The 11,544-nt window shown below is 37.3% G+C and overlaps 2 protein-coding genes across 2 annotated transcripts in view; one reads left to right on the top strand and one right to left on the bottom strand.

The window, feature by feature from the left end:
• acrc (acidic repeat containing) overlaps positions 1 to 6,977 on the top strand; it is a 9,475-nt gene extending 2,498 nt beyond the window's left edge. The window contains exons 4-13 of the mRNA XM_015381539.1: positions 163 to 235; positions 315 to 364; positions 440 to 506; positions 593 to 663; positions 3,281 to 3,697; positions 3,786 to 3,951; positions 4,024 to 4,168; positions 5,980 to 6,115; positions 6,216 to 6,420; positions 6,528 to 6,977. Of these exons, the coding sequence (XP_015237025.1) occupies positions 163 to 235; positions 315 to 364; positions 440 to 506; positions 593 to 663; positions 3,281 to 3,697; positions 3,786 to 3,951; positions 4,024 to 4,168; positions 5,980 to 6,115; positions 6,216 to 6,420; positions 6,528 to 6,759 (1,562 nt within the window). The 3' untranslated portion in view covers positions 6,760 to 6,977. The remainder of the gene's footprint in view (positions 1 to 162; positions 236 to 314; positions 365 to 439; positions 507 to 592; positions 664 to 3,280; positions 3,698 to 3,785; positions 3,952 to 4,023; positions 4,169 to 5,979; positions 6,116 to 6,215; positions 6,421 to 6,527) is intronic.
• Positions 6,978 to 9,237: 2,260 nt separating this feature from the next.
• Positions 9,238 to 11,544, bottom strand: part of cetn2 (centrin 2) — a 4,156-nt gene continuing 1,849 nt past the window's right edge. The window contains exons 4-5 of the mRNA XM_015381545.1: positions 11,243 to 11,380; positions 9,238 to 10,041 (exon numbers count right to left, since the gene is read on the bottom strand). Coding sequence (XP_015237031.1) covers positions 9,952 to 10,041; positions 11,243 to 11,380 — 228 coding nt within the window. The 3' untranslated portion in view covers positions 9,238 to 9,951. The remainder of the gene's footprint in view (positions 10,042 to 11,242; positions 11,381 to 11,544) is intronic.

Genomic DNA, 11,544 nt, shown 5'->3' with positions numbered 1-11,544 from the left:
AGTTCAGAATCAGAATCGGCTGCAAAAAAATTCAATTGTGTCATCAGTGTTTAAAATTCGATGTAAAAAAAAAAGGCAGATTTCAATGAGACTGTTTTACTTCCATATGACACATTTGATTAAAATCTGGTTTTCTTTATAATATATTGTCTTTTATTTTAGTTCTTGTGGAAAACTTTACACCAAAAGCAAAAACCAGAGCCCCGAACCCTCGCAGTGCTGCTAAGACAGACAAGTATGGCAAACAATCAACAAGTCTTTAGTTATTTTTTTAAATCTATGTTTAAACTGTGACACTTTTTTTGTTGTTTCAGCTCAAATGCGCTCGTGGTAAGCTCAGATGATGAAGACAATTTTGAGGACTGTAAGTTCATCGTTAATTTAAATGTGCAGAAAGTTGGCTGTAAGGTTAAATCATGCTCTCCCATTTCTCTTACAGTTTTGCAGCGAGTTAAAACCCCTGCTGCCAAGGCGAAGAAAAGATCTGAAAGCGGCAGTGAAGACAGGCCAGTTTAATCTTTAATACTTCTGTCTAAAACATTCCTTTATAATGGCACAAATTTTGACTTCCTCTCTTCTTTTTTTCTAACAGCCTGAAAAACTTCATTGTGAACGATTTCTCATCTGATGACGACTTTATTGAAACAAAGTCATCCATTAGAGGTAAATTATATTCAATCTTTGTTTGTACGCACAGTGGCATTAAAAAGTAGCTGCACCCAGTTAAGTTTACTAAACAACTTTCTGCTTTCATTTGGATCAGACTGAAAGAGAATCGATGCAAATTAATGTTTTGAGACATGAAAAAAAATAAAATTGCTGGTGTTTTCATTTGTTTTAGGATTTTTATGTGTAAAGTGTTAAAAAGTTTGTAAATTTGCGAAGCATGTAAACATTTTAACAGCAATGTTATTTTTGACAGCCAGCTTAGATTTAGTCTTAGTTTTCATCCTGAAGATGAAAACTATTATTAGTTTTATTCACATTTTAGTCATTACTATATGTGATAGGTTTAGTCAGTTTTATGTTGCACCTCATGAAACAGCTAACCTTTATATTTTCCAATAACAACCATATTCTTTACCTGACTGACGGCTTTTGCCTAGATACTACAATTGCTGGAGATAAAATGCTGCAGTTCATCATTCCTGTTGAGCAGAAAACAGATTTTTTTTTAATTCAAATAAACTTTTTTTATGAATTAATGCCCTACTTTATACAAACAAGTCTCATAAAAGTTGTGAAAATAGCAGATCTAGTTCAACACTTCATATTAGTTATTATAGGTGACAGACAGGCTAACAAAATGTACAATAAAGGAATAGTTTTAAACATACAAGGTTTCCGTCATGAAGCAAACACTTCTTGATCTATAAATTACGCATTCCACACAGATCAATAAAATCTTCATTACTTCAAAAAAGCAAAGAACAAAAACATTCTTATTTCTACTTTGGCAATTTTGTCTTTATTTCTAAGAATTTGCCCCTTTCTTACCGCTGCTCAGGGGTCAAAATAGATTTATATTCATAGGGGTCTGATATAAAAAAATTACACAGATAATCTACATAATTGCTTTATAATGCCATGGTAATCCGCAGCTAAATTTCAAGAATATGTTAACTGAAATGTTGAAATATTCAAAGGAAACAGAGATAATGTTTAAATGACAATACATGGAAACCTTTACATCATACTTGAATAAATAGAAACAAGAAATGAAAGATCAGTATTTAATTTACCTTTTCATCTGGGTCTTTATCCAAAAATAAACAATATGCAATTAAATATTTCCTTTAGAACAAAAAAACTTGATAGTTAAACAAAAAGATTTTTTACACTTGGCAGAGGCTGATAAGCCACATATACTAACCCTGGCAGAAATGATGGAATCACCGGCCTTGGATGATATTCATTCAGTTGTTTATTTTTTTTTTCATATTTTGTCCCTCTGCTTGGTATAAAAAAGTAACTGTTAAGGCTGACTTATACTCAGAAACCAGGTCGTCTGCGTGTGTCGCAGTGAATGCAAATGTGCCTCTGCCCCTGCCCCTGCCCCAGCCACTCTGCTGCACCTCTCCAAAATTGTAGGTGACCGCAGACAGGAGGCCTCTGATTGGTCAAATCCACATCCGCTCTACACTATGCGTGTTTCCTGTTTGGTACCTTACCGGCTTGTTTTGTGGAAAACGACTCGTGAAGTTGGACCAGCTAGAAGAGCGTGGTGCACGAGGACGCTGGGACCTTTTTTCCACCTGGATCCCGCTCTTTTTCGCCCTCATTGTCCCTCCGTTGTCGGACAAACTTGCCCCCACTTCGTCACCGCCTTGACTGTATCTAGACCCACAGCTAGTTCCTGGTTGTCCCTGTTGCGTTGTGGCGTGGAATAAAATAGTGCAGACCACGCTTCAATATTGGGCATAAATCAAAACATTTCTATCACAAGCTCATTGCAACACACTGCTGCTGAAGTATAACCAGCCGTTTACCAACTACCACAGTGTTTCCTAAAGCAAGACAGTTGCTATTTGAAATGACTTTAGTTTTGTGTCATGTTTGTGAGCTGCTTTTTTTTCTACAAAATTAAACAACTGACTGAACATCCTCCAAGGCTCATGATTCCATAATTTTTGCCAGGGATTGTAGTTTATTAATTAGCGAGGGCAGGAAGAGCCATTCTGCTGAAAGTGAACCATCAGTGTGGAACGTAAAGCGCAGATTCGGAGCTAAGTGCGCACAAGGACGCATATCTGCACAAGAACATCTGGAAGAGCAGAGCAGTTTGTCAGAGTTGAGCGCCCAGTACCAGACCATTCTGGCTTACTTTTACCCCTGCTTCTGCTGCCATGGTCCATCTGTGGTCATGCAGAATGTGCGCCGCTGCTCGCCAGGTGTGTGGCATGACTAAACAGGACGTTAGCAGCATGGCTGACACTGCTTAGCTTGCCTTATAGATCGCAGCACAACGGTCCGTTTTAAACATCTGACAGAAACCCGCTAATTTTTAATTTGGTCTCATCAACAAAAACTTAAACCCATGTTCAGCTTCTCAGTTCTCATTGTCATCATGAAAAAAAGAAGCGTCAATGAAATAAGTTTGTGTCACCATTGACGAAAACGACCCTGTTTAACACATTTGTTTAAAGTCTGTCATAGTTTTATAACCAACACTTTAAAATTGTCCTTTTTTCTATGATTTAGTTATTCGCTTTTTTGCCTTTTTGAAAACTTCTTTACAAGTTAATCAACTGATGAGTGAACTAAAGACTTTACTCTGCAGTTCGTCCAGCGACCATCACTCCAGCAGGACAGCCTTCATTCAGAAGACCCCTCGCCCATTTAAACTCCCCCGTCTTTGTTAGTGACAGCGGGGATGATGATGACGATAACATCGTCATAAGGAGCACTTGGAAGACTCGCCACTCAAAGCCCAAGCCTCCGCAAAAAGCTGAACAGAGAGAAAACGAGGAGGAAGAGAATCGTTCACCAGCATCACCGTTGCTGCCCAGTCTTTCCTTTTTCCTCCATCCTCCCAGCAACACTCAGACATTAAAGACTTCGCCCATACGCACTCTCTCAGCCCCTTCTAGGCTGGATGAGTCGAGCGGTTCAGAGGAAGAGTTTGGGTCCCTTTTGGAGAGGCTGAAAAAGAAAAATATTCTCACAAGCACCACGGTCACTCCGAAAACCTCTAAAGGTAAAGGCTCTGCTTTGCTTTAACCCTCTGTGAGCTGGTGGAGGATTTCTCCTGTTTGAACATTTTCTTTACTTTCTTTACATTTTAGAATCAGAAAAAAAGGTTGTGCTTCCAACTCCAGCTCTCAAGCCATTCCCAAAACCAAACTCGAAACCAATGAAAGAAAAGCCTGAAGATGTGAAAGCTCAAGGGAAACCCTCCATTGTGAAGCCTAAAGGCAGTCAGACTGAACCAAGACCCGCCACACTGAGCAGGTCGGCTTTTCTTCACGGTTGTCTGCTTTATTCCTGTTGATCTGAGACTAATCTTGTCTAATTTCCTTCTAGGATCCCAATGTGTAAGACCCCTGGCTGCTTCCTGGACTCCCTCACAAATCCAGGGTCCAAATATGGGTCCAGTTTCAGGACAAATAAGGAAGAACTCACAAGCAAACTGTACCAGCTCTATAACACCAGTGTTTTCGACGACAAGGTGATCTCAATCCACTCGCCCCTCTGCTTCACTTTTGTTTTCTGCAGAATTTGTACTATTACTAGTGATGGTGGATGCACACTTGGGTTTGTTTTTACCTAAATACAGGCAGCATAGGAATACAGCATTATTGCAATAATAGAAACCAATACATCTTTCCCACTGGCCAAAAAACGTGTTTAAACCGGGAACAATTGGCTTTTAGTGGCAGTGGGAAAAGCTCACTGACACGTATTTACCCAAATCAAACGACTAGGCAAGCAAAAAAAAAAAAAATCGCCTTGGTAACGTATGGACGTAAACACATTGTGCCAGTCGCTTCTGATCTAAAAAGCTGAAACAAAATTTGAGCTTACATTCCATAGAACTGGTGCGACACTGATAAGAGGGATTTGGACAGATAAAAAAGAAAATAATAAAGAATAGTGATTAGGCTCTGGCTCCCGTACATGTTGCTCTCCATTATTTACTGCCCTGATTTCCGTCGCACTGTCGACATCATCGACGCTCACCCAGCTTGATGCCGTCATCAGACATGCAGTGGCCCCGCAGCTCGCCAGCGGGGGGTCGGATTCGGCTTTTCGGTCAAATGGGAAAAGAGCCAAAAGCCGATACTTGGTGGGTCGACCCGGTTTTGAAAAACCCGAGTTTTCAGTCAGAAAGCAGCTTAATAATCTTTTGCCTTTATTCTGAGTTTGCTTACTGTGTGTAACTTCTTTATTTACTGTCATAAGGGAGAGTTTAATAGTAGTTAATTAGTTAGTTCTAGGTGCAGATGGACCTAGATAGTTTTTGTTTTGTTTTTATGATTGAGTTTAGGCTTGTATAATTTAGATTTTTTTAGGTGGAACAAAAATATAACTACGGAATTAAAAGCTGAAGTTACTCATTTAATGTGCTGTAAATACATTGCAATGGATTTTAAAATTTTCACATTTTTCTGGGGTTTAATTTTTGGGCAAAAAATATCCAGGAAGAACTAATCTTTCTCAGTAAGAAACAGCCAATCAGACGCCTGGGTTTCTATTGAATCGACTGTACCCCCTCCCACTGAGTTTGATAAGTGAAGTTGACAGTTTAAATGATTTTATGAGCCCAACTTGACGAAATAACTTAAGTTTGAAATTATGAAATGCAAATGACCCAGCATTAATGTCATAATTAGAATATTATTCAGTTTGGAATTTCATAATTAAAAAGTACATTTAATTATTTAATGATGTATTTAATAAACAAAGTGGTTAGTTTCTGTCATTTTACATTTAATTATTCTATAGTAAATATATATTTCTACCAATTGTTTTATGCTGTAGTTATTTCAGTTTGTCCCTCTTTACCTTCCATACATCTGAGAAGATGCTGCTTATAGAAGCCTGCACAAATAAAAGCAAAGTGTTTTTTGGCTTTGATACATATTGAGTATGCAAAATATAGGAATTATGTGAAATAATAAGTATTTTCAGTTTATGTTGTGCAAACAATAAAATGATAAATTAACCAAATGCCTAAGTCTAGAGCGTTAATCTCAGTCAGTAGGTTAGACGTTGCCCCTCCTGCCTGTGTTGCTGTTATGGATCTGGGAATACTTGTGATGAAATTATAGAACATGGGATTTTTAGACATTAATATTTTAGAAATCTTATTATTCCATGAAAAATTCTGTATCCTGCAAAACCAATTTTATTGGAATGTTTTCTTGACTTTTGTAGTTTAGATTTTATTAAGTCTAATCTAAGAGGAAAGGAAAAAGTCCATACTTGTTGTCATGGTTTGCATTACTAACTTTGTTTATTCATGAACGGCATTTTTAGCTTCCAACCGATATGTCTGTTACCTGGAATAAGAAGATGCGGAAAACAGCCGGGTACTGCATCACAGGGCAGGAACGATGCGGAGGAAGCCGATACGCTCGCATCGACTTGTCAGAGAAAGTCTGCGACTCTGCAGGTGATGCTCCTAAAAGATAAACATTCTGTAGTTCTCACGATTGGTGAAAATGCAGCATCTCAGGCTGAACTCCCGGATTTATTTCTTTTCTCCATGCCAGATCGCCTTAGAGACACTCTGATCCATGAGATGTGTCATGCTGCCACATGGCTGATAAATGGTGTGAGGGACGGACATGGAAGTTTCTGGAAGATGTATGCACGGAAAGCCACGATCGTACATCCTGAGCTTCCTGTTGTGACGCGCTGCCACAGCTATGACATCAAATACAAGTTCCAGTATCAGTGCACCCGCTGCAAGAACATGTAAGTCTGCGTAATCCTTTTAGTATTATTTTCTAAGAACTGTTTTGAATTCAATTATTCCAAGATTATCCAACGAAGAAAAACATTTTTCCTTTGTTTCTTTGCAGGATCGGCCGTCACTCCAAGTCACTGGACACTCAGAAGTTTGTTTGCGCCCTCTGCACTGGTCAGCTGATCTTACTTACGCCTGTGAAGCCCCGCGCTCCCACTCCATTCGCCACGTTTGTCAAAGAGAATTATGGGAACGTGAGGCAGGAGCTGATGGGGCAGAGCCATGCGGAAGTGATGCGAAAACTGAGCGCAGACTTTGCCTCCAAGACCAAACTCAGTGAAAGCTGATGGAGCAGATTTACTGCAAACCTTTTACCTCATTCAGTGACTCTTACTGCCTTGGCTACGGTGAAATTATATCAAATCCTTTTTTTTTTTTCCTTATGATTTTGACTGGAAATGTGAACCAGAACAGCCAATCTGTTGAATGTTGTTGTGCTCAGGTAGATGTAATTGTTTAATGACTGGTCATTTGTTTACAAGCAGGGAATAAATTTTTCTAATAAAAATCTGAAACATAAAACCAACATCTGACATCTTTTTTTGTACAATTATAAAAAGATGCTACCTTGGATTTGAGACTTTCTTTGAAGTTATCTTAATTTTTTTTTACTACCGATAAACAATATAATAAAACATTTTTTCAATTAACTTTAAACTTTAGGTTATCCTACCTGAGTAATAAATAAAGCAAGCAGAGTTGGGTTGATTACCCCCTAAATTCAATAAAAGAGTAGCAGTACTTTTTATATATATATATATTTTTTGACCCAAATAAAAAGAGGTAATAATCCAATAAATTACTCCAGTAGGAGAAAAAAGTACCATATAAAATGACTACTCAAGTATTGTCTAAATGTTGGCTAGTAACGTCTGATTTAATGTTTGTTATCAGTTATTCGCTAATTCTTGTATTTTAAACTAAAAAAAAATATATATATATATATATTACAAAATAAAAAAAATTGGGCAGAGGAAACATTTTTCCAACTCTGATAAAAAAAAAAAAAAGTGCAGCTACAATTTCTACTGTTTACTGCATTTTCAACCTAATCTCCAAATGGCTCAACTTACTTGTAGGTAGAGTTTCCAGTCAAGTATGAGTAGAGATACTCTCACAAGCATGTGACGTCAGTAAAGCGTAAAAGTACCGTGAAGTACAACTACTACAAAACTGTTTACAATGAGGTAAACAAAACTCGATTAACTACCAGAGAACCCCTGGAGATCAGAGCAGGAACTAATGGGTAGTTAACCATTAATTACTGCAGAAAGCACCTCTTTATTATGGGACTACTGCTTAGGTACTTGAGAAAAAAGAATAATGTGTGGTTACCAAGGAAACAAAAAATAACTAATCATAAACCAATGGGTACTGTAGATAACCAGTACGTATTATGGGGCTACTGTTTTTTAACAAAAATATTTGAGTAGAAATTCATCAGTTTTAGTTCTATATAAACTCAACCTGTGAAGTCACAGATTACCAAAAACTAGTTTACTGAATAGCAGCATATCCAGTTACTGAGGAACTAATCATTACCTAACCAGACCATTATACATACATAAACTAAAATAAAGTGAAACTAACCTTTAGTTCCTTTTTAGTTCATCTTTGGTTTCCTTGGTAACTAAGCAGTAGTCCAATAATAAGGCTGGTTTGGCTGTTTCAAAGTAAGTACTGATTAACTACCTGTTAGGTAATCATATTTTGTTTACCTTATTGTAAAGTGTTACCTTTTTTTAATTCACTTAAGTAAATATAAATAGTTTCCGTCCACCTCTGTCTGCAACTGACTTTATTTAGTTTATCTTTGGGATTAATTAAGTATTTTTGAATTGAATTGATTTACATTTTATGAAACTTTTCCTGTTTTGAGTTTTTTGAATGAATGCTATCCTGGTAACCTCTGTAAGTTGAACACATCAGAGAGGGACATTTTTTTTTTTTTTTACCAGTACTTTTTATTTTTTCCCCACAAACAAAGAAAAGGTTTCGCTGATTACAAAGTATATTTTCAGGCATCTATGATCCGTTTTAATCATCATTTTATTTAGATGTTATGCTAATTTTAATCAAATTGTTGCCCTAAATTATTTATTTTATGGAAGATTTAAAGATATATTAGAACATTTTGATAAGAAATGTTTAAAACGTTGTGAAAGATTCCTTTAAACTTGACATCAAAAACACTGGCATGATCAGCGTGCTAACTACAACTGTTTATACTTATTTATTTATTTTATGTTTATATTTATTTATTTATACTGTTACTATTTTTCAAGGCTGCACTTTTAAAAAAGATTAAATTTTCCCAAACGAAATTTCTTTTTGATTTACACTTGTGTAAGCAAAACGACAAGTCTGTCTATATCTATATATATCTATAACTGCTAACAATTAGCAAGCTACTGTTTCTAAATGTATTTAAGCCGCTGACTGCAGGCTCACTTCCAGAGCAGATAGTCTGACTAACTTGATATCGGTTCAGGCTTTTACTTGTTTAATTTACGAAGGAATACGGTCGGGGTAGATAATCTAGCTTAACGTTTTTAATAACAACATATCTATATAGAATTTTTCTCACAGCGCCCAAAGCTGAATAGGCTTTGTTTGTATAATCATCTTGTAATCAGAAGGTTGAGAGTTTGAGTAATATCACCTCTGACTGTCTATTAAAGAAATATAACATTAAACTATTCAATAAGAAAAAGAAGTTGGTAATAAAAGTAAAATACAAAAAATAAAATAAAAAACACAACACACTGCTTCATTATATTTAATAATTTCTTTAAACACTACTCTGCTACCTTTTTTTATGCTTTGGCTCACACGATACAAAGTACTCAACGATTCAGAGGAGCAAATGTGCACAGCGGGAGAATAAATATATTTATATATATAGAAAACATACAATATTCAAAGCTTTGGGGATGGAGGGATCAGTGAGGAGGGTGAGTGGATTTGTGGAGCATCTTCCCTGATTGTGATGGTTGCACCTTCAGGCGCAGGCACAAATCCAGAAGGAGTGCAGGGATCAGACAGCATTCCCTGGTTCTCCAAGGTTAGTTCTACAAACAAGGGCAAAAACAAAGAGCCCAGTAGAACTTGATGCATAAACTCTTCTAACAAGTGAAGCACTGGAATGTACTGGTTGTCACTCTTTTAGCAGGCACTGAAATTTTCCTTATGATTACACCTGAATTTGTCATTAACATAACTTTATTTCTAATACAAATCTGCAGCATGTTGAGTTTTTATACGGCTGTAAATCAAATATGAACAATATTTGACTTTGCAGCAGTACTCTTCACGTCCAATACATGTTTAATTCTGATGTGTTTTGATACGTTTTAGGTGAAAATTATGGCACGACACAACAACATTTCCTACATGAGTGTACGAGCAGCATTACACACAAAGCAAAGTTCGGGCCCCGTTTGGCACTACGTCACCAACCCAGACGCCGTGCTCTGCCTTTAGTACAGGCAGGTTTTCTTCATGATGCGCAGAAACTCCTGCTCGTTCACTTCTCCGTCCCCGTCCCTGTCCGCTTCGTCTATCATCTCCTAGACACACAGGAGGGTTGAAAAGAAAGGAAACAAGTTGGAGAGAGCGAGCTAAAAATGCAATGTGTTGACAATACAGGAAATTCCAAGCTGTATGCTGGCTTTTCCTGTTATTACTACAGCAGATACACTACCGTTCAAAAGTTTGGGGTCACATTGAAATGTCCTTATTTTTGAAGGAAAAGCGCTGTACTTTTCAATGAAGATAACTTTAAACTAGTCTTAACTTTAAAGAAATACACTCTATACATTGCTAATGTGGTAAATGACTATTTTAGCTGGAAATGTCTGGTTATTGGTGCAATATCTACATAGGTGTATAGAGACCCCTTTCCAGCAACTATCACTCCAGTGTTCTAATGGTACAATGTGTTTGCTCATTGACTCAGAGGGCTAATTGATGATTAGAAAACCCTTGTGCAATCATGTTCACACATCTGAAAACAGTTTAGCTCGTTACAGAAGCTACAAAACTGACCTTCTTTTGAGCAGATTGAGTTTCTGGAGCATCGCATTTGTGGAGTCAATTAAACGCTCAAAATGGCCAGAAAAAGAGAACTTTCATCTGAAACTCGACATTCTATTCTTGTTCTTAGATATGAAGGCTATTCCATGCGAGAAATTGCTAAGAAATTGAAGATTTCCTACAACGGTGTGTACTACTCCCTTCAGAGGACAGCACTAACAGGCTCTAACCAGAGTAGAAAAAGAAGTGGGAGGCCGCATTGCACAACTGAGCAAGAAGATAAGTAGATTAGAGTCTCTAGTTTGAGAAACAGATGCCTCACAGGTCCCCAACTGGCATCTTCATTAAATAGTACCCACAGTAGCTTGTTTGTGCTGTCCTCTGAAGGGAGTAGTACACGCCGTTGTAGGAAATCTTCAATTTCTTAGCAATTTCTCGCATGGAATAGCCTTCATTTCTAACACATTGTACCATTAGAACACTAGAGTGATAGTTCCTGGAAATGGGCCTCTATACAACTATGTAGATATTGCACCAAAAACCAGACATTTGCAGCTAGAATAGTCATTTACCACATTAGCAATGTATAGAATGTATTTCTTTAAAGTTAAGACTAGTTTCAAGTTATCTTCATTGGAAAGGACAGTGCTTTTCCTTCAAAAAGAAGGACATTTCAATGTGACCCCAAACTTTTGAACGGTAGTGTATATTTTGTTGTATGATGCTGTTGCTCACCTGCAGCTCGTCATCCGTCAGGTTTTCCCCGAGCTCTTTAGCCACTCTTTTCAGGTTCTTGAAGGAGATCTTGCCTGTTTCATCGTCGTCAAATAGCCGGAAAGCTTTAAGAATCTCCTCTTTGGAGTCTTTCTCAGCCTGGAAATTAGGTGAGATTATTACTAGGAAGCATCTACAGGAAAAGCAAAACAAACGGGGAGAATATAAGCACCCTGCTGCCTTTCTGCTCCACTTGTAATGAGCATGGCGTAGATTAACACTTGCAAAAATATTCTTACAACTTATTTTTTTCCTCATTTGAT

This window comes from Cyprinodon variegatus, unplaced genomic scaffold, assembly GCF_000732505.1.
Source record: "Cyprinodon variegatus isolate N-32 unplaced genomic scaffold, C_variegatus-1.0 Scaffold236, whole genome shotgun sequence".
In the NCBI taxonomy this organism is placed as follows: Eukaryota; Metazoa; Chordata; class Actinopteri; order Cyprinodontiformes; family Cyprinodontidae; genus Cyprinodon; species Cyprinodon variegatus.
Note: the sequence above shows the minus strand (reverse complement) of the source record. Positions and strands in the feature narration are given on the sequence as shown.